This window comes from Gracilinanus agilis, chromosome 2, assembly GCF_016433145.1.
Source record: "Gracilinanus agilis isolate LMUSP501 chromosome 2, AgileGrace, whole genome shotgun sequence".
Classification (NCBI taxonomy): Eukaryota; Metazoa; Chordata; class Mammalia; order Didelphimorphia; family Didelphidae; genus Gracilinanus; species Gracilinanus agilis.
In genome coordinates, this window is record NC_058131.1 from 202695008 (window position 1) to 202718125 (window position 23118).

Sequence of the window (23118 nt, forward strand, 5' to 3'; positions counted from 1 at the left end):
TGTCATGACAAAAAATTCATCACCTCAGGTGATCAACCTCTCTATTCTTAGCTATATTAATTCTTGGAGAGCAGGTACAACAAGAGAAAGGGAGAAAAAGAAAGGTAGGGAGGGAGGAAGGGACAAAAAGGGAGGGAGGAAGAAAGATGAGCATGGGTTTGAGAGACAGAGAATGTAGATAGAGAGAAAGAAAGATGGGTTGGGCTGGAGAAACAAAGTTGGGGAGAATTCGACAAAGAAGGGAATAGGAAATGGGAATGAAAATAAGAGACTGGGGAGAGAAAAAGAGAGACAGATGGGGGAGAGATTTCTGAGGCACTTCATACACTCATAGTAAGTTAACACTGGTATAAAATATCTGATGCAACAGTAACATAACTGTGATCTTCATCTGTGTCTGAACAGATTTACTCCCCATAGACTATGCACTGCACACAAAGATAAATTAGGCTGTCATGGTTTCCCCTTCTTAATGAGAATCATTGTCCTTTCAATTACATTTTATAGGCAAAGAGGTAAATATTTGGTGTCTTTAGACTTTGTTTTTGAAGTAAAGAATAGAAAAAATGTGCATGACCACAGACAAACTTTGGCAAGATTCATATTCACAATACATAGCCAAACTGCTGTCTCTCCTCTCAACACCCTCCCCCAAACCAACAAACACAACCACCTACCTACATCCCATTTCCTGTTTGTAAAGAAAAAAAGACTCCTTTAAAATCTTGCTTCCTCAACGTGTGAAAATTCCCCAAATGTTACAGTAAAAAATCTGAGCATAGATACATTTGTTGTTTAGACCTGATTTTATGAGGGTGAAGGGCTGTTTTCACACTTTACTTTTGCAAAGGAAAAAAATAGGTGGTTTTTTATGGTATATGTACATATTAAAGCTACAAAGTGGGGGATTGTTAGATATTTTAAGTGACATGGACAGTTTGAGAGAGAAATATTCAAATATACACACACATATACAAACAATGCTTGGTTTTCCAAAAACCATTTTGTTGGTGCTCTAATAAAATAAAGGAAAATAAGAAAAATGAGCAGGCAGGTTTGAATAATTTGTAATAAATTTCATTTACTGTAAGAGTTGAATAAGATAAGAAAAATATAGTACTGTATGGCTCATAGGGGTTAGCTATGCAATATTGAGTGAAATGGAAAACTGAACTAATTTTCTTGGTCCCACTAAACTTTTGCACTGTTTCTGGTTACTGATGAAAGGAATTTAGAAATTTCTAGTAATGAAGTATGAAGAAATCAATGTCTGTCTGAACTTGTTGCATTGTGAATTTCTTATCCTTTCATATCTGTGTCTATCTTAACATCAAGGTGAAAATATACCATAAACATATAGATGTGGCTTTTTATTCTTTTATAGTATGTATCTCACTAGTAAAAAGTACCCATTCTACTTCAATTACACACAGGGACAGTCCAGTCCCCTCTTGATATTGTATATTGTTCTATAAAAACAAAACAAAACCCTTACTTTATGCTTAGAATTGATATTAAGTATCAGTTCCAAGGTAGATGAGTAGTAAGGGCTAAGGCCATACTCTTGATCTTAAAAATCACCTGCAGTGTTCTATTTCTATGATTGAACATTCTGAAATTCATTATATGACCAAAATCTAGCATTCTCCCTCTATTGCATTCCAATTAGTCCTCATTTTAAACTCCATCTCCTCCAGAATTTTCTAGGCCGTTGCTCTTGCTCTAGCTTCATTTTTGAACCTTACTATTCCTGACCTGATAGTAACCAGTTCGATTGTCATCTACTCTGGAGTCCCTTGCCTACCTGTCCTATTGCTCAGGTCTTCCCAAACTCAAACCCAGATTCTTCCTACCATCTACTTTGATCCTTGTGGTGAGCTCCTGAATGTTGCTGGAGGAATGTATATATTACGAAATGGGTTCTTCAAATTTCTGTTATCCAATTTCAAATGGATTTGCACTGCAACAAGACAATATTTTTGCTCCTTCCTAATTGATTTTCTATCATAATCCTCATAGTGGCTGTTCCTAACATTTTTTCCTCACCTTAAGCTTCATGCTTTGAAAACTTACTGCACTTTATCCAATGAGCCACTTAGCTTCCAATGTCTAATTGAGAACTTAATATATTTTCTACCAAACCTTTCCATATCTGTTTTAAATTTCCCAGTTTCTATTCAAGATATCACCATCCTTCTAGTTATACAAGTTCACAACCCTTGGCATCATCCTCAACTCCTCACTCTCATTTACTTCACATATCTAATTAGTTTCCATGTCATAAAATTCTATCCTCATTATAACTTTTAAAATTAATCATCCCCTTCTCTTCATTCATATGGCTACTATCCTAGTTTTAGATACTCATTATATCCTTACTGTACTATTATAAAAGTCTTATAATTGTTCTTCTTGCAGCTAGGTTTTTATCCTTTCCAGTCTTATTTTCCACATAACTGTTGAAGTGATATTCCTAAAGCACTGATCTGACCATCTTAGTTCCTGCATAATAATCTCCAGTGGCTCCCTATTAACCCTAAGAACAAATTGTATTCTTTTGCTTGATGTTTAAAGATCTTTACAGTCTGGATCCATCCAATCTTTTTATCCATGTTACCCATTTTTCATTTTCTATACCTTTCAGGTTTAATTAAATCAGCTACCTTGCTATTATATTAGGCATTCTATCTCTTGTTTCTGTCTTTTTGGATTAGTTTTATACCATGCACTTTCCTCCTCATAGAATTCCTGGTTTTCTTCACATCTCAGTTCTACTTGTGTTAATCTGCCATCTATCAACACCTTCCCCACACTTATCTCCTTTCCCTCTTCCCTGTTGGATAAGGTAGGTTTATTTATCCAACTAAATATGTAGATTATTCCCTCTTTGAGCCAATTCTGGTTTAAGTGTTGCTTGCCACCCCACATCTTTCCTTCCACTATAAAAGATCTTCTTTTGTGGTTCTTTTATTGAGATAATTTCCCCTATTCTACCTCTTCATCCACCCTTCTCCCAGTGCATTCCTTTCTTTAACCCTTAATTCTATTCTTTTGAAATCATCCCATCATACTCAATTCATACCTATGTCCTCAATCTATGTATACTCCTTTAAACTACCCGAATAATGATAAAGTTCTTAGAAGTTAACAATATCATCTTCCCATATATCAATGCAAACAGTTTAACTTCACTGAATCCCGTATGATTTTTCTTTCATGTTTACCTCTTTATGCTTTTCTTGAGACTCATTTTTGTAAGTCAGAATCTTCTATTCAATGCTGGTCCTTTTTAAAAAAATCAGGAATGCTTGGAAGTCTTTTATTTCATTAAATATCTATTTCCCCCCTGTAGGATTATACTATTTTGGTGGGTAGATTTTTCTTGGTTGTAACTCTAGCTCCTTTGCCTTCCAGAATATCAGTTTCTAAGCCATTCAGGCTTTAACGTAAAAGTTGCTAAATCTTTGGCTATCCTTTGTTTCCATGATATTTAAATTGTTTCTTTCTGGCTGATTGCATTATTTTCTTCTTCTGAGAGCTATGGAATTTTGTCTATAATATTCCCCAGAGTATTCATTTTGGGATCTCTTTCAGAAGGTGATTTGGTAGATTCCTTCAATTTCTATTTTATCCTCAAGTTCTAGAATATCAAGGCAGTTTTTCTTGATACTTTCTTGAAATATGGTATCTAGGCTCCTTTTTTTTTGGTCATGACTTTTAAGTAGTCTGGTAATTCTTAGATGATCTCATCTGGATCTATATTACAGGTCAGTTGTTTTTCCAGTGAGATATTTGACTTTTTCTTCTTTATTTTTGACTTTGTTGTATTTTTTCTTGATGTTTTGTGGAGTCATTAACTTCCATTTATCTATTCTATTTTTTAAGATATTATCTTCTTTAGTGATTTTTTGGTATCTCTTTTCCCATTTGACCAATTCTGCTTTTTAAGGAGTTCTCCTATTCATCAGTGCATTTTTGTGACTTTTTACCATTTGGTCAATTCTATTTTTAAGGTGTTATTTCCTTCACTATTTTTTTCTACCTCTTTTTTTGCCAAGTTCTCAAATTTTTTTTGCATTACTCTTATTCTTCCCCAACCTCCCCCCCCCCCAATTTTTCTTCTACTTATCTTAAAAATAAAATCTTTTTTGAGCTCTCCCAGGAATTCTTTTTGGATTTATGTACAATTCACATTTTTCTTTGAGGTATTGTAGTTAGTTATCTTGACTTTATTGTCTTTTTCTGAGTTTGTGTCTTGATCTTCCCTGTCACTGTAATGACTTTTCTTGGTCAGGTCCTTTTTGTTGTTTTCTCATTTCCTCAGGCTATTTCTTGACTTTTAACTTAATGTTAAAGTTGGGCTATGCTCCTAAGTTGGGTTATAGGGGGCATTATCCCCAGTTTCAGATTTTTCCTGCTGTGGTTTTCAAAGCTAGTTCTGGGAGTCTATAAGTTTTTATTTCTTACAAGGTGGTATGATCTAAGGAGAGGTGTGTTTAATATTTTCCTGGCCTGTGCTTTGGTCTGCTAGCAACCATGAACATTCTACAGCACTCTAGAACTGTGGTCAGGGCTCTTGCTCCACTAAAACTGCAAGTGCTACTATGTTAGTGTGCTTCTTTGCCTTGGGTCTGTAACCCAGAACTGTGAATGGGCAATGCAGCAGAGTCTTTCACTTTGTACTAACAAAGGGTCTCCTATAATTTCTTTTTGACCAGTTGTCTGACCTATTTACTCTCTGTGGACTGAGAATTCTAGAAGCTGCTGGTGCCACTGATGCAGCTGCCTCTTAGGCTGGCCACTGGTTTGTTGGGGCACAGCCTGTGCTGCACTGCATTCATGACTCAGGTACCATCCTGGCGAGACAGACCTCTCCTGACAATCTGCTGAGTTGTCTTGGTCTGGAAAGTTCTTTCACTCTGATCTTTTATTGGTTCTGCTGCTCCAATATTTAATTTGAGGAGTTATTTTAGAGTTGTTTGGAGGGGAATTTGGGAGAACCTTTACTCTACCATCTTGATTCTACCTCCTCCAAATCTCAGTTCAAATGTCCCTTTGTATGTAGGGACTACCCTGATGACTCCAGATACCAGTGGTGCCTCCTCCAATTACCTTATATCTATTGTATCTATTTGGAATATTTTTATTTGTTATTTGAGGGCAAGATTGATTTTATTTATGTTTTTATATTCCTAGAAACTACTGCCATAGGAAATGCTTGGTGATTGATATAAATGTGTTTATCCATCACATATATGTACACATGAATACACATACCTATATGTATAAATAGGTATATATGCACATATGTGAAAACTATAGATGTACGTGTGTGTGTGTGTCTCCTGTTTTAGACACTTACTAATGACCTGGACCCAGGGCAAGTCACTTTAGGCAAGTCACTTGTTTTAACATTAGTTTCTTCATTTGTAAAATGAACAATAATAGACTTCACAGGGTTGTTGCAATGAGAGTAATATATGTAAAAGCGCTTTGTAAACCTTTAAAGCACTATATATACTAATTATTATTCTCATATATATATGTATATATATATGTACATATGCATGAGGTAGGATACTAGAGAAAGGGCCAAGTTTTGAGTCAGGAAGACCTGGGTTCCAGTCCTGCCTCTGGCATATGTTGGCTATGATCTAGGCAACTCTCTAAAAATGCAAAATGTGGAGTAATTACTGATTTGTGTCCACAGAGGTAATTTCTTTACTAGAGTTTACTGGGAAAATCGTAAGTCCAATCTAAGAAACAAACATATACCTTATATTTAGGTACAGACACACCTATCATGTCATGTGTCCAAATGTTTTAGTAAAGCGCATAATAAAAACAATAAAGGCAATCAATTAATCAGCAAATATTTAGGAAGCAACAGGCATATAACAAGATAGAATGGTCTTTGCCCTCAAGGAGCTTATATTCAATGAGGAAGTTTTAGGTTTTTTTTTTATAGAGCCAGAATGTAGTAAAATATTATATTGGTTCTAGTAATACATTAATTAATATAGTCTTCTTATGTAGTATACATAAATATATTGAACAAAGTTACATTGTTCTATTAATATCCATAAGGATGGCTCATAAAACATTTTTAATTCTTATTGTATGCACCACATGTTTTATTTCTATACCAGAAACACTTGCTTCATTCTGATGTTTGGTCAGAAGTTACTTATTGAATCTTTTTTGAAATTTTGTTACTTTGATTTGATGAGAAGCATAGAAAAATGAGAATAGACTCCCATTCATCTTGTTTGTTCTCATAACAAAATCTTCTTATTCCAGCTATATATTAAATCTTACAGGCACTCATGATCTGACTTGAGGTGGAATGCCTTCTGGTAATTAGCTAACTCTTGTATCATCCCTTGGGGTGGGGGGAGGTGATAGAACGATTATTGCCATTTTACAGATTGGAAATATAAGACACTTTGGGATTGAGCCAGTAGAGGAGGTAAGGTTTCTTCAGAGGTGACTAAACCCTTCCCCACTAACTCCAACATTTTTTTTAGACAAATAAATAAACAAATTTTTATCAGTTACATATAGATAAAATTTTTGACAATTGTTTTCTGACATTTTAAGATTCAGATTTTCTCTTTTCTTCTCCCTACTCTCCAAAGGCTACAAATTGTTGGGTGTAGCTTACAGCAGGGTTTTTATGCAATACTTATTTCCAATTTGCCTAACTTCCAACTCCTATTGTGTACGCTCATGAATCTTTTACCTCAAAACCAAACCAGTGAGAATGACTGTTTAGACTGATTGGAACATGAAGCTTACTCAATGCTGTTTTGTTTACAATGTATGCTTTCACCAGGATCTAAAAGAAGACGGTGATCATCATTTATATGAAGAAATTCTGAAAAAATCCCAGAGCTCAGTGTTTTATGCAAAGTTAAGCAAGAAGCCAAGTTTCATAGATCATTTAACTCTAAGTGGCGGAGGTAAGGGGAAATTTTTTATTTGTTTTAGGTACTTAAAATGTTAGTATTTTTTGGTATTTTCTATTAGATAAAAATTTTTAAAAAATTGATAAGATTTCTAGTGTATTTCTAGCATTATATTGAGTAAATGTTCCAATACCCTGAACTAGACTATTAGAGGTAATAGAAGATCACAAGAGGAACCCTGAAGGATGTAGGCAAGGATCCTAATAGGAGTGATGAGGCCAGCAACAGCCCAAAGAAGACTATAAAAGTAACATAGAAAAGCATATAAATTTGGGGGTAGCTTGGTGGCTCAGTGGATTGAGAGTCAGCCCCAGAGATGGGAGGTTTTGGGTTCAAATCTAGCCATAGACACTTCCTAGTTGTGTGACCTTGGACAAGTCATTTGACCCCCATTGCCTAGCCCTTACCACTCTTCTGCCTTAGAACCAATATTGATTCTAAGATGGAAGGCAAGAGTTTTTTAAAAAAAGCATATAAATTTGAAATACCATACAAAACTTATAATATTTCAATAGTAGTTTTTAGTTATTTTAAAAATATGTGCTTTTAGCTTTAAATTATATATTACCTCTTATATGAAATTCAGTGGTTTTGCTCATAATGAATAAACCTTGGTTCCCTTGTACAATGGCATGCCCATCGACCTTCATATTTAAATCATTTGTCACATTACTGTTAATCCTTTTAGTTAGCTATTGGCTATTAGTAATGAACAAAAAGAGATGTTTGTTAGAGGTGTACATACCTGAAATGGAAATAAATATTTTCATTATAATTTAGGTTTACACCATATTGTGTACAATTAATAATAAGAACTAGGATTTATATAGCTTTTTAAGATTTGCAAAGCACTTTACATTTGTTATTTCATTTAATCCTCACAACAACCATGGGAGAGAGGTGTTGTTATCATCCCCATTTTATAGTTGAAGAAACGGAGACTCCGAAGAGAATAAGTGAATCTTATAGTTAGTAAATAAATGCCTGAGGCAGAATTAAGATTCTGGTCTTTTTTACCTTAAAGTTCACCATTCTCTATTGTGTGCAGGCAACCATAAAATTGAAAAACGAGTATGTTTATATTGATGTGCATGCATATATATGTACATACATATGTAGGATGTTATTTTTGTTCAATTTTAAGCTTTAAATCTGTAAATAATGCCCTGTAAATGTCTGAACACACGTGGGCAATGTATGCTTACATGCACACATGTCACCGATTATAGAAAAATCAGTTGACAAAACAAATCTCATTCAATTAGTTTGGGTTTTTAAAAAAGTAGGTCTATATCATTAAATTTATCTGCATTTTAAATTAAGAATAGAAAATATAATGACTGACTTTTTTGGTGAGGTATCATCATTTATGTTTTTTATCCTCTTTTAATGGTTATTTTTATCTTTTTTTCACAGTGAAAGGAATGAATATCAGAGAGGTTAACGTCCTTGCTCATAGCCTTATTGCTAGGAAACCCCAGAGACAGGATTTGAACTCAGTTTTTTATGACTTCAAGTATAAAACTATCCTCTGTGTCAGAAGTATCAAAAATATAGCTTCCAACACTCAGAATGTGGCCTGAACCAGATTAAATATAATTGGTATATAGTTAATAAAATAAATAAAAACATGATAGAACATAGATAATGTTAATATATAGTTTTCTTAGTCAATATGCACCCACAGGGTCCATAAGTAGGGTTTTGTGTCCTCTGTTTCTGTTTGACTTTGATATTACTTTCTAATTGGAAAGAATCCTTAACTACAAAGAATATTATTTTAATTCTATACTATGGCCAGTTAAGACAGATTCAGCATGATGGAGTTGGAAAGTTAAGGTACATCCTCTGGGATCAGGACATCTAGGTTTGAATCCTTGCTCTGCTGCTGTGCAATCTTGGGCAAAGATCACCCCTCTCTGGTCTTTGGTTTCTTTACTTGTAATGAGAGGGTATTGGGCTAGGTGATCTCAAAGCTCCCTTCCATCACGAAATCCTATGACTTATGATGTATAAAGGGGAAGTTGGAATTAGAAAAGCAACAAGAAAAAAAAAGCTTATATTAAGTAAGCACTGGTTATAAATACAATAGGAGGCAGCTAGGTGAAGGCATGCATAGAACATTCATCCCGAAGTCAGGAAGACCTGAGTTTAAATAATACTTCAGATACTTATTAGCTCTGTGACCCCAGGCAAGTCACTGATCTTCTCTCAACCTTAGTAGTTTCCTCATCTGTAAAAAACTTCCCAGGATTATTGTGAGGATAAAATGAGATAACTGTAAATCCCTTTACAAGCCATGAAGTGCTTGAGTAAATGCTAGCTATTATTATTATTATTATTATTACACCAGGCACTGTATTAGGTGCTTGCAATACAAAGACACAATAAAAGCCATTTCTGTCCACCAGCAGCTTACATTCTATTAGAAAGAAACAATATATACATAGACAAGGAAAGAAAAATACATTAAAATTACGAAAAATTTTTTGAGGGGACATTATTTGGGGGGGGGAATCAGGAAAGGTCTTTTTATATAGAAAGTGACTCTTAGTCTTTTTCTTTTTTAAACCCTTACCTTCTGTCTTAGATTTGATACTACATATTGGCTCCATAGCAGAAGAGTGGTAAGGGCTAGCTTTTTTGGGGTAAGGGACTTGCCAAAGGGTCTAGGAAGTGTCTGAGGTCAGATTTGAATCCAGGATTTCCTGGCTTTCTATCCACTGAGTCCACTTAGTTGCCCCTTTAGCTTAGTATTGAAGGGAGCCAGGGAGTCCAAAGAAGTAGAGGTGAGAGGGCAAAATATCTCAAAAAATTGGAATAGTCTGTGCAAAGGCAAAAGAATGGGAGATGGAATATTAATTAGAGAGAAGGGAAAAATATGCCAGTTTAACTGGAATATAGAGTTTGTGAGAAGAGTCATGTGAAATCAGAATGGGCAAGAAAGGGCTTGTTGTGAAGGGCTCTAAATACCAAACAGAAAATTTATAGTTTCTTCTAGAGGTCATATGAAGCTGCTGAAGCTTCTTGGATAAGACTGACATGGTCAGACTTGTACTTAAAATGATCAGTTTTATAGGTGCACGGAAGATGGATTGGAGAGGGAAGAGACAAGGCAGGAGGTAGTGGCAATAGTATTGGTGAGAGGTGATGAACTCTGAACTACTGTGAGGACCTTATAATTGTAGAATGAAGGATAATAGTTTAAGGGTGCTTGGTACATTTGACTCATTCTACCGATGAATTAAGTTATTTGCCAGACGTTACACAGGCTGTAAACCAGAATTTAGACTCACACTCTCCAAATCAAAATCTAGCATGCAACTGGGTGAATGAAGAGAAAGGGACAAAATGGAGAGACATTAGGAAGCAGAATATATGAAATTTGGCATTTCACTAGCCATAGTTGAGAGAGGAAAAATGAATAGTTAAGAAAGTTGTCACCTTCTATGCTTGGAAAGATGCCCTCAACAGAAAGTGCCCAAGATGAGAATGCCCTCAACCGAAAGAGGGAAGTGATGAAGAGATGTTAATTTAGGGAGAAAGAGAGAGAAAAGTACAAAAGGAAGTTAGAGAAAGACATAGAAGGAGAAGAAAGGAAGAGAAGATGGAAAATGGGGAAAAAGAGACCAAAAGAAGGGATATTGTTGTTCATTTGTTTTGGTTGTGTCTGACTGTGAACCCATTTGAAGCTTTCTTGGTGAAGATATTGGAATGATTTGCCATTCCCTCCATCACTTCATTTTATAGATGAGGAAACTGAGGCAAACAGGGTTAAATGACTTGTCTAGAGTCACATAAGTAGTAAGTGTCTGAGGCCAAATTTAAACTCAGGAAGACGAGTCTTCTTGACTCCAGAAACAAAAGACATAGTGAAGCAGAGAATATCTCAGCAAGTTTTGAAATTTTAGGAAAATGTATTTTTTATACTCAGCTATTTCCACCAACAGTGGTGCAGTTCAAAGTACTGGTATTGCTCTCAGAGAAGCTTATTAGCTGATTTAACTACTGGTTATGATTCATCAGTTATTTTTTATCCTTTAACCTTTAGAGGTTCAGTTCTGGGTGGTATGTCTACAGCTGGTCATGAGTAGGGCAATGGCCTTATTAGTCCAACCATAAGATAGATACCTCTAATACATATATAATGTTTATATATGTATACACACACATACACATAATAGGCCATATCCCTCAAATGAGAACTCTTTTCTTTGAATGAAAAAATTATAGGTAGATGCTGCTTGAATGGTGCATAATTTGACAACAAAGTTTTGTTTTGACTTTCTCCTGGTGATTCCTGAGCCTTGTGGGGACAGCTAAATGCCCACTAAATAGAACCAGAATCAGGCAAGATGGAAAGCAGCCCAAGGTATACATGCAGCAGAAAGGAACACAGTGAGGAACTTTTTTCCAAATCGCTCAATATTGCACTTATTTTTTGACATCAGACAATCCCCTTCTCTCGCACGTAGGAGTTTATGTTTATTTCTTTTCTTGTTTATTTATTGTGAATTCAACAAACACTCAGAAAAGGACATTGCCACATAAAAAACAGCATAGAAAATGAGAATTCTATGTAAAACCATAAATATATGAATGTATAGTTTGCTTTAAAAACGCATATAATAAATTCAGCATGTTACTTTCAAAGATGACCCGTGTGTCCATGTTTCCCTTTGCCTACATTCTGTTTCCTTCTATATGTTTTAGAAGTTACTTCACTGGGAGGAAGTTAGATGACTCAGTGGATTGAGAGCCAGGTCTAGAGATGGGAGATCCTGGGTTGAAATCTGGCCTCAGATACTGCCTAGCCGTGTGACCCTGGGCAAGTCACTTAATCCCCATTGCCTAGTCCTTACCACTCTTCTGCCTTGGAATCAATACTTAGTATTGATTCTAAGAAGGAAGGCAAGGGTTTAAAAAAAGTTACTTCACTGACCCATTTTTCTTTTAGTCCTCCCCCCCCCAGCATTATTGATAGCTCCCTTTTCTTTCCCTCAAGCCTTCCTCTCCCAGTAAGAAGGGGGTAAAATAATTATAACACATATAGTCAAGCAAAACAAATCTACACATTTTCCATGCCCCAAAATGTATGTCTCAGTCTTTACCTTGGGTCCATTACCTTCTGTCAGAAGAATGGTGACATGCTTTATCATTAGTCCTGTGGGGTCATGCATGGTCACTGGAGTCTATTTTTGAGTAGCCTTTCATAGGATTGCAGATTTTTAGCTGGAAGGGATCTCACAGGTCATGTATTCATTGTAGTTCTATTCAGCTGGAAATGGAAGTCCAGAGAGGTTAAATAATTTATCCAAGGTCACACAGGTAATAAGTGGGCAAAGCTGGAATTCAAACCAAAGTCTTCTGAACTCTAAACCCATCACTCATTCCATTGTACTGAGTGTTTTTTTTAAAAGATTTTCTAGCTTCACTTGGTTAGGAATATTCCAGAACTTTACTTTTCTTACTTTTCCTGGGATGTGCAGATACCTTATGACAGTTCTGTCAGTAGCAGAGACAAGGGCTTCGTGGGGCAGCCCAGGACCAGGGTCTGGGGCTCAGTGGTCCACAATTACATGCTGTTGATAACCTCTTTGTTAAAGCAAAGTTTCCCCTTCTTAAACCTCTTTATGTTTCTGTAAAAATATTCTTAGAACTAATAAAATTGTATTTCTTTGGAAATAATCTATAATTGACATTTTGACCTAGTCTGATGGTCTTACCCTTCAATTATTTTGAATGAATGAGATTATACTATAATTTAGATTATCTGCTTCATAGAAGAAGGCAGGCACATTGTGTATTCTGAGTCATAACTAATTAGCAGCAGATGTAGGGGTAGAAGGAATTTCAGAGGCCAACTTGCCTACCCTCTTCATTTTACAGATGAAGAAACTGAGGCCTAGGGAGGTTAAGTGACTTGCCTCAGGTCACACAGGTAATAATTATCAGGATAGGGATATGAACTCCAGACGAAGTGCTTTTTCTATTGTACCACAAATTTAAAGGAATAAAATGGTAAATACTTTTTTTTAAATGAAATTTTAAAGTTGAACAAGATGCCTTCCTCCCAACAATCCTACGAGGTAGATAGTGCAAGTATGATTTACATTTAGCAAATGAAGAAACTATATTAGAAAGATTAAATGATTTGCCAAGGATGCCACGCATTCTGACTCTGGGGACCGCATGTTTTACACTATATATCAGGCTGCCTCTCTAAGGCAAATGTAAATTTAGCTCAGTGACTTAATGTAGTTTCCTAAATCTGTTTTCTTACTCTCCAGAAGGCGATGTGTATCCAGCACGCACCTCTAGAAAAGAAATTCAAGGAGCACAGTATGTGAAAGAGGATAAGAATTTGCAAGTAGACTTGCCAGTTGATGAGGTAACAAACTTGGAAATAGATGGGTGAGGGGTTGGATGGGAAAAGCTGTTTTTTCTTCTAACATCCATTTAAAAATTATTAGATCCAAAAGTTCTCTCTCTAATTCCCCCTCCCTCCACCATTGATAAGGCAAACAATATGATGCCCATTATACATGGGAAATCATACAAAACACATTTCCATATTAGCTATGTTATCTTCCCCACCAAAAAAATATAGAACAAAATTCAAGAAAAAAACTGGAAAAAAATGCCTCAACCTGAACTCAGAATCTATTAGTTCTCTCTCTCTGGGGATGGGTAATTATTTTTCATAATTAATCCTTTGGATTTGCCATGAATGATTGTATATTAAGATATATGGCTCCAATTGTATTGATATGTATATCATATATTGATCAGGGTAGCTAAGTCTTTCACAGTTGATTATAATTATGATATTCCTGTTATTGTGATGCTGCTATTATTATGATATTGCTATTATTAGTGTTCTCTCCAGAAATTCTTAATTTTAAGTTAATTTATTAATTGATTCCTCAAGACAATCTAAAGTGGATCAGTTGACTCCCTCCACAATCTGAATAGACACCCAAGAGCTCAAGTAGAGTAAAAGAGCAAGAATTCCTCTAGTGGGAGCAGCAAGGTGGCTCAGTGGATTGAGAGCCAGGCCTAGAGATGGGAGGTCCTAGGTTGAAATATGGCCTGAGACACTTCCTAACTGTGTGACCTTGGGCAGCTCACTTAACCCCAATTGCCTCGCCCTTATTGCTCTTCTGCCTTGGAACTAGTACTTAGTATTGATTCTAAGATGAAAGGTAAGAGTTAAAAAAAAAGAATTCCCTTGGTGCATGTCTTATATTCCCCTTGTGATCTCATCATTTCAGTCCCTTCCCTGGATCTCCCTCCACATCTTTGATTGGTAAATAGCCACTAAGGAGGTGGATTTAGAGATCCCAAATCCTCCCTCATTACTTTTTCATAGGAAGAGATGAGTCTTTTCTCCTAGAAGAATGCCAACAAGTCCTTTCTTCTTCACCAGATGATTGAGTCACTGTAGTCCTATGTGGAGACTAGAGCTTGCTGACTTTTCTTACCCTAGAGAGTTCTTGTTTACAGATAAATAAGGAGCAGATCTCCATCTTACCTTTGACAAAAGCCAGCTCAGTGAGATGGCTTGATGCCTGGAAGTAAATTGTTATAGCTTGGAAGCTCGCTGATCTTCAAAACTAGCCACTGCCTCTTTTCTCCATTTTGACCCCTTCATGAACCAATTCAGCTCTACACTATTCTCCTCTCTTGAATTCCTAGTCTCCATTATCTTATGATCTAACCAAGCCTTACTTGGATCACTCCTCCCATTTGAGGAGGTTAGCCACAAAATGCTCTGTTGGGCAGTCAAAGCCTTTTATAACCCAGCCCTCATCTACCTTTCCATTCTTCTTACCTCTTGCTCCCTGCCATGTACTCTTTTCTCCAGTGACATTTGTCTTGTTGTTTCACAAATAATACACTATCTCTCTGGGCTCAGACATTTTCTCTGGCTGCTTCCCATGTCTGGAATGTTTTCCTTCTTTAACTCTGCCTACTGACTTCCTTGACTGTCTTTAAAATTTCGACTAAAATCTCATCTTTTACAGGAAAACACTTCCTAACCTCTCTTAATTTTAGTGTCTTCCTTCTATTATTTTTGATTTATCCTGTTTTATATAATTTGTTTTCATGTTGTCTCCTCTAAAAGATAGTAAGCTTTTTGAAGGCAAGGATTATTTTCTTTTGCCTCTTTTTCCCTTTGTACTTAACATAGTACCTGGCACATAGTATGTACTTACTAAATATTGATTGATTGAAGAGTATCATTAAGAGTGAGGAAGACAGGATAATTAGGAGTGTTGGGTGGAATATGGAACAGGGTAAAGAAGAGAGTTATTGGTGCTAAAGCCAGAGGGAAAAGAGATGGATGACTAACTTGTTGGAGTGAAGAAGGGATTAGAGGGGTTAAGGAATAATTGAGGTTTTGGTAAGAAGGAAATCTGAAGAGGTAGAGAATGAATAAAAATGAAATAAAAACAAAAATAAAGAACTTATTCTTATTCACTATGCCACTCACCGAGAGTGATTGATATAGACACTAAAAATTTCATGAAAACAGATACCATTGAGGGCAGCTACATGACTCAGTGGATAAAGAGCCGTACCTAAAGATAAGAGGCCAGGGCTTCCAATCTGACCTCAGATATTTCCTACCTGTGTGATCCTTGGCAAGTCATTTAACCCCCATTGCCTAGCCTTTGCCACTATTTTGTCTTAGAAGTGATACTTACTATTAAATCTAAGAGAGAAGGTAAGGGTTTTAAAAAAATGGTCCAAAGAGAGTTGAATAGTTCAGAAGCTCACTATTAGAGACCACAGCAGGAGGCAGTTCTTTCAATAGTCTGAAGACTAATGATTAACTGCATCATACTACCAAGGGGTTGGTGACCTTTTTACTGAAGCCAGAATAATCTTCTTAAAATATAGGTACTCCCATATCTGAATCCTTGGTGTCTGAGTTTATGTCTTAGTCAAGAGGTTGTGCTGCTGGTCCAGTTCAAAAAGCTACATCCTATAATCTCATCAGGTTGTTGAGTGACTGACCAAACTTAATGGTCTTCTGATTGCCCAGGCTACAATCCCCCAATAAAATGTGAGCTCTTTGAGAGCCAAGACTATTTTTTTTTGGTTTTGTGTTTGTAGTCTCAGAGCTAGTACAATCACCCCCACACAGTAGGCAACTTAATAATTGCTTCTTGCATTGAATTAAGAGCTTCTCATCTCTCTTGAGCTGACATTTCTTTTAGAGCTTCAGGCTATTGGATCCTCCTCTTCATTTCTCTGAACTCACTGAAATCTGTTTTCCTGAAGTCTTGAGTAATCTGTATTATGCCTGAAGCATTCCTTATTGATCATGAATTTTAAGCTGACAAGTTCTTTTCATTTCCAGTGTACCAACCAATTCTCTTTACTAGATCATTAGGCTTAGGGTAGCCTTTCTCTGATTGCTTCCCTACCTTATAAAAGGCAAAATTATCAGAAAGCCAGGACAAGAATTTGTTATTTGGGATTATTTAAAAAGCCAAAGCTAGGTAACATGGGGTTTTAGATCACTGTTCCATTCCTTAGACAGAGAAAAGGAATGGAAAGGAGAGGGTATTTTTTTAGATTAGCTTGTTCTGATGTCTTTTGATGAGTGTACTATAAAGGAACAGTGAGATAGGTCAGAAAGAGTTTTGAACCTTGAGTGGAAGGACCCAGTTTTGAATCCTGGCTGTACTATTTACTACCTATGAAACCTTGAGCTGATGGGAGCTTGATTTCCATATTTGTAAATGAGAGAGTGGAACTAGGTCCAGGTCTAAGTTCTCTTGTAGCTCTGGAGTCAACAATATCTTTCAAGTGTAGTTTTGTGGCTCTTATCAGTAATGCAATATTATGGGCTTTTAATATCCAAAGAATACATTTATGAAGCCAGTAGGAGAGCTTTTGAGAGAAAATTTAGATTCAGCAAATATTTATTGAGTGCTTCCTATACACAAGGCACTGTAACTGTAAGAAAGGAGCTCAAGAAGGCAGAATATTCCCTAAATCCAATATGCCAGTGTAACAGCTGACATTACATTATAAATATGCATAATATACACCAAAGCCCAGAGGATTGCCGTACTCAATAAGGAGCACACTTAAGTTGGAGTACACTTATACTCTTCCATCACAGCATAAATCAGAATGATTTAACACCCATTTTAGAAATGAGCAAGAACAAGAGCCAAAGCTAAGGTTTTTCTAAACAAAAAAGAGCAGATTGTATTTCTCTAGCCAGGCTCGATTGCATCCTGTAATCTCACATTTAATCTAAGATGGTGAATAGCTCTATTTTGAAGCATTAAATCTACAGCTATTTGCTTCGACTCCCCCCAACCCCCATACTCTTCAACTCCAGTGCCTTACAATTTTCCTCCTGACACCTTTAAGTCATTTCCAGAAATACTTGTGGCCTTACAGAGAGAGGGAGCCAGTTCCCATTGGTGTCTGTTCCCTTAGTCTCATGAGGGCAGAAGGTGTCAGAAACTCTGCCTTTACAGATCAGTCATCAGTGGCGAGAGGAATTAGTTGCCCTGACATTCCAGGATGCCTATTAATCATAAATTCTGACCTTGCACCTCAGATTCTGAAAATTACTCAATTTTTCTTGTTCTAGTATAAAATTGTTTTTTCCCCATCTAGTCACAGTATGGGAGGTCTTTATATATATGTTTCATATATATAATCTTATGGCAATATTTTATATATAATTTCAGTCTTCCATATATACATATGTGTATAAATATATATAGAATATGGAGAAGAGAAGTATTTCATACACACAAAATATTTCAGTCTTTTCCATCTTTCTCAATCTTTAGCCACTTGGCTTTCTCTCAACAGAACTCTTATTGTTGAATTCTACAGAACTGAATTGAACCTTTAGATTTGAATATGAATTCTACAGAAGTTGAACTCTATAGAATCCCTGCTTTTCTCACAATTTTTGGAAGATTCTCCCTATTAATTGAGAGCTCCCAGTTTTAAACGCCAATCCCATTTATACTTAATCCAGAATGAATGAATGAGCCAAGAATTAATTAAGCACTTACTTTGTGTAAAACATTGTTAAACAGTGGGGATACAAGTAGAAAACTAGGCAGCCCCTACTGTCAGGGAACTCACAGTGTAGTGGGGGAGACAGCATGTATAAAAGGTTTTAGCTTTAAGCCAAATGGAAAGGTCCTATGGTCCATAAGCTGAAGAGACAAAGCAGATGGTAACATCTCTTTAAATATCAGTAAAATCCCACTGCTGGGCATAAAGAAGTCAAGGAAAAAGGCCCCATTTCCAACAAAATCAATATGGCAGTAATTTTTTATAGTAGCAAAGAACTGGGAACAAAATGATATCTATTGATTGGGAAATGACTAAATGAATAGTGGCACAGAAATGGGATGGAATATAAAAAATGATGATTACGAAAAGACTAACATGAATTTTGATACAATGTAAGTGAGTTAAGCAGAACCAGGAAAGCAATGTCCATGGCTGCACTAATGTCAGTCAAAGGAACAACCCTGCCTCTGAAACTGAATGCTTTGTAATTATAATCATGAAGAAGAGATAAGAAAATACATCTTTCTTTCTTGGCATAGGTGAGGGACTGAGGATGCAGAGTAATGCAAATATTGTGAATACTGGGTTTGTAGATTGATTAGTTGTACCTAATAGCTTGCTTTTTTTTAAAAACTACTTTTGATTTGTTATTACAAGAGGTAGATTTTTTTTTAGGTAGGGAAAGTGGGAGGGATATATTTGGAAATGGTAATGGTGATGTCAAAAAAGCCAACTAAATAAATAAATTAATTAAAAAGCCATTCATTGGAATGGAATTTATAAATTCCTCCCACCTTAAATCTCCCCAAATAAATTAATATCAATACATGATTATGTGGTGTTTCTTAGAATTCCATAGATTTTAGCTTCTAATAAGTTGAGGAATGAGGCAGCCATGTTGGAGAGTACAAATTATTCTTAGAAAAACTGTCATTAACTGACTAATCTTGGTGGCTCATCTAACAACAATGCCAAGATTTGAAAGATACAAAAGGCTTTTTGTTCCACATTTAGTGGATGGTGCGTAGGATACAATTTTTATATCCTAGAAAATGTTATAAAAATAAAATGGAGAAGTTTTTAGGGATTGGAACTGTAGGCTATAAAATCAGGATGGAATAAATCCTTTTACTTCTGTGATGGAAATTTTTTTTCCACAATCATCGTCTTTGATTTTGATTATACTTGGCCTTTGTTCCATCTGTTTCTGAACTATTGTTTTTTTACATTAAAAACTTTCTGAATAAGTTTATTTTTAGTCTTTCATCTACCTTTGGCCTTGGTATGAGGTTTCTTACCCTCCCCTCTCTACTCTTAAGCTCTAATCATTACTGTTTCATGTATAGAATATTATAGACGCATAGGCAGATTATGTTATCAGTTGCTATTTCTGCTTTTATTCTCTGAAGGAAATGACATTTGGCTTTAGTTTCCATTTAAAACACTATTGTATGGAAGAAAGAACATGGGACTTACAGTCAGTTGTTGCCATTGTTATTTAGTCGTTTTTGTCATATCCAAACTCTTCATGCCCCCATTTGGGATTTTTTGGCAAAGCTACTGGAGTGGTTTGCCATTTCCTTCTCCATTTTATAGATGAGGAAATTGAGGCAAACAAGGTTAAGTAACTTGCCCATTTCCCACAGCTAGTAAGTGTCTCAGACTGGATTCAAACTCAGGAAGATGAGTCTTCTTGACTCCAGTCTTGGCACTCCATCACTGCACCACCCAGAAATTACTACCACAAGTATATTTCTGTTGGGTGCCGTTTGACTTACCAGGCATTCAGAATTTATATGTTAGGGCTATTCCTATTATTTTGAAATGTGAAATTAGCTACTTCCTAGAAAACACTTGGATTGCATAAATAAGAAGCATTTAGTTTTACTTTCAACTATCTAAAAGGTCCACCAGGTTCATTCCAATAGAGGAGATGCATTCTACTTCTCTATTTAGGGAGTTGGATTGTATTGGTCCAGAAAAGTCTATCATCATCATTCTCTTGCCATCAGAAACACCTGACAGAGCTATGAAGGATGGGGAAAAATCAATGAGGAGAGAATTGATCGACTGGTGTGAGAGGAATACAATCAGCCAAGTATTTCACTAAGATGGAAGGCTCAGCAAAAACTGTCTAAAGGAGGAAGAGAACAAAGCTACTTGGTTGAGTTCCTAAGCAGACAACCAAGTAAAATAACTAAGTTCTAACTTGCTGATTGGAAACTCTGGTAGTGACCTGGTCACTAATGAGATAAAATCATAAACTCATAAACCTTTAGAGATATGAGGTGTCTTATAAGCCATCTGGTCCAACTTGTTCATTTTACAAATAGGGGATGTGAAGCTAAAGGAGGGAAGTTTCTCCACTTAATAGCATTTGATTCTGAGGTTGGTGCTCTTTTCCTTCACCATAATGCTTCTTTTATGAAAATTAAATTTTATTGAAAAATTAACATCAATTTTTTTTTCTTTCTCTCCCATCCCCTACCCTATTGGGGAAAAATAGATTCCACATAAATACACAAAGGGAGGCAAAATAAATTCCCTCATTAGCTGTATTAAAAAAAAAGTCTCATTCCGCACCCTGAATCCATCACCTTTCTGTCAGGAGGTAGATAGCATGCTTCATCATCAATCATCTGGCGTCACAGATGGACATTGCATTGATGAAAGTTTTTACTGCCTTTCCATATCATTATTGCCTTTGAATTACTGAGATCCTTTACTGCTATTCTGTTTATGCCATTTTTTTTCTCTCTGCAGTTTCTCTGCAGCTCCTTCTGGGTCTTGCTCTCCCTTCCTGTTCTTTCTGTGCATCCAGTTTCAGTTTGTAGCCATCATTTCTGTATTTTCGACCAGAGTCCTGGCAAAGCTACATCATCCTCTTCTTAAGACATCATCTTCTTAGTCATTTGTTCACTTCCTAAATATGACCTCTGCTAAGGCCTATGATTTTTCCTCAAACATTACTGTCAGACAATTATTTCACTGGTAGAGCCAGATGAAGAATGGACGCTGGATTCTGAGTCCAAGGGCCTGAGTTCAAATCCTGCCATTGTCCTTATCTGTGCAACTTTTGACAAGTGACTTGATTTCCTTGCTTTTTTATTCAATGAAATGAAGGAGGTGGGTCAGATGATCATTAGAATCATATTTCTACCTCCTATGATCCTAATGTGTATTTGAGGTAACATTTGCAATGAAAAAAAAGTATGTTATTTCTTTATAACCAAAGAATTGTACAAAAAATCATACTATATCATGAATTCTATTATTTTTTGGATATTGACATTTTCAATAGATATGTATTTACATTATGATAATTTTTTCTCTTCTAGAGACCAGCTGAAGTGGTTAAAGAAGATGAGGATATTTTTGACTTAATCAGTAGTCATTCTAGCAAAGTAAGTTTGTTAATTTTTCTCAGTATCTAGAGCATATGGGAATGTCTTATCAATTATTTTCAGATGTACTTATCACATGTTGGGGGAGAGGTAGGGGGGAAAGAATCAGAGTCAAATTACATATTTGAAAATTAAAACCCAATATCTCATTTCTAGGTACATTTTCCCCTTAGTAATTAGATTTCTAGGGCATTCATAACTCCTTTAGTGTGTAAAATATCTATAAATAACTAATCATTAGTGACACAAGGAATCTGTTTTAACTCCTGTAATAATGGCTCACCCTTATGTTGCTCTTTTGAGTCAGTAAAACATATATTATCTCATTTGCTTCTCACAATAACCCTATGAAGTAGGTGCTATTATTAACCCCATTTTACAGATGAGGAAACAGATACAGAGAGATTAAGTGACTTGGCCAAGTCTATACTGTTAGTAAGAGTCTGAGGCAAGATGCAAACTCAGGTCTTCCTGATTCTAATAAGGTCAACTCATTATTCACTATGCCATGAACTTCTTTTTATAATCTCACATTTTATTTCTTAAAGTCATTGACATTATCTGTGAAACTATTGTTATTTTCAGCCACTTAGACACAATCAACATTTCTGGATGAATCTCTCCTATTTTAATTTTATCCAATAAGTTGTCAAGTTCTGCCAATCTTATCTCTCTTAAGATCACTTGAATTTTTTCTTTACTTTTTATTTCCATTGTCATCATTATAGTACAGGTCCTCATTACTTCTCACCTGGACTTATTATCACTTTGACTCAGTGTTTCTATCTATATAGTCTCTCCCCACCTCCAATGTGTCCTTCATATTCCTGCAGATGCACAGACCAGATTATGCTGTTCTCCTGCTTAAATCTCTTTATTGGTTTCCTACAGAATAAAAGCCAGACTCCTTAGTCTGGCATGTATGGTCTTCCACAAACTAGAAGCAGCTTGCCTTTCCTGTATTTTCATGATTTGTGTCTTTGCTCAAGCCATTCCTTGTGCCTGCAATTCCTTCCTTTTCCTTTTTCATTTGTAGAAATATTCTAAGGCACAGATCTAGTGTGACCCATTCATGGCGGTCTTCCCTGAGCTGCCCTAATCACTAATACTCTCTCCCTTTTTTAGAGCTCTTGGGTTCACTGATTTTCTTTAGGCATTAATCTTTTATATTACAGAGTATTTGCATGTGTCCATGTTCTCACCTTTATTACCAAATTGTAAACTTGAGGTCAAGGATTGAATCTCCTTATCTTTATATATATATATATATATATATATATATATATATATATCTTTATATATATCTCCCTCATCTGAATTCTGTTTAGTCAAAATAAATGAACTATAGCAGAAGATGTAGAGGTCTAGCATAGATATGATGTGGTGTACTGAAGTAGTATCAGCTTTGGTATTAGGAGACTGGGGACCAAACACGAATTCTGCTACTTATTACTTCTGTGACCTTGGATAAATCATTTCCCCACTCTCAGCTGAAATTTCCCTCTTTTTAAAATAAAGCATTTTAACAAGATGATCTTGTTCTTTCTAGCTCTAAATCCTATATTTAGTTTTGTGGTTACATAGGACTGTCTGTCTGGATTGAGATTGCTCTCTAGGTGGCAGCAGAAGCAAGTGTAAAGACTTCTACTTCACCATATACTTTATGGTTTTGTTTGATG

The 23118-nt window shown here is 35.9% G+C and overlaps 1 protein-coding gene across 1 annotated transcript in view; it reads left to right on the plus strand.

Moving 5' to 3' along the window:
* DCDC2C (doublecortin domain containing 2C) overlaps positions 1-23118 on the plus strand; it is a 133035-nt gene that overhangs the window by 69421 nt on the left and 40496 nt on the right. The window contains exons 6-8 of the mRNA XM_044659566.1: positions 12458-12578; positions 13259-13359; positions 21374-21439. Of these exons, the coding sequence (XP_044515501.1) occupies positions 12458-12578; positions 13259-13359; positions 21374-21439 (288 nt within the window). The remainder of the gene's footprint in view (positions 1-12457; positions 12579-13258; positions 13360-21373; positions 21440-23118) is intronic.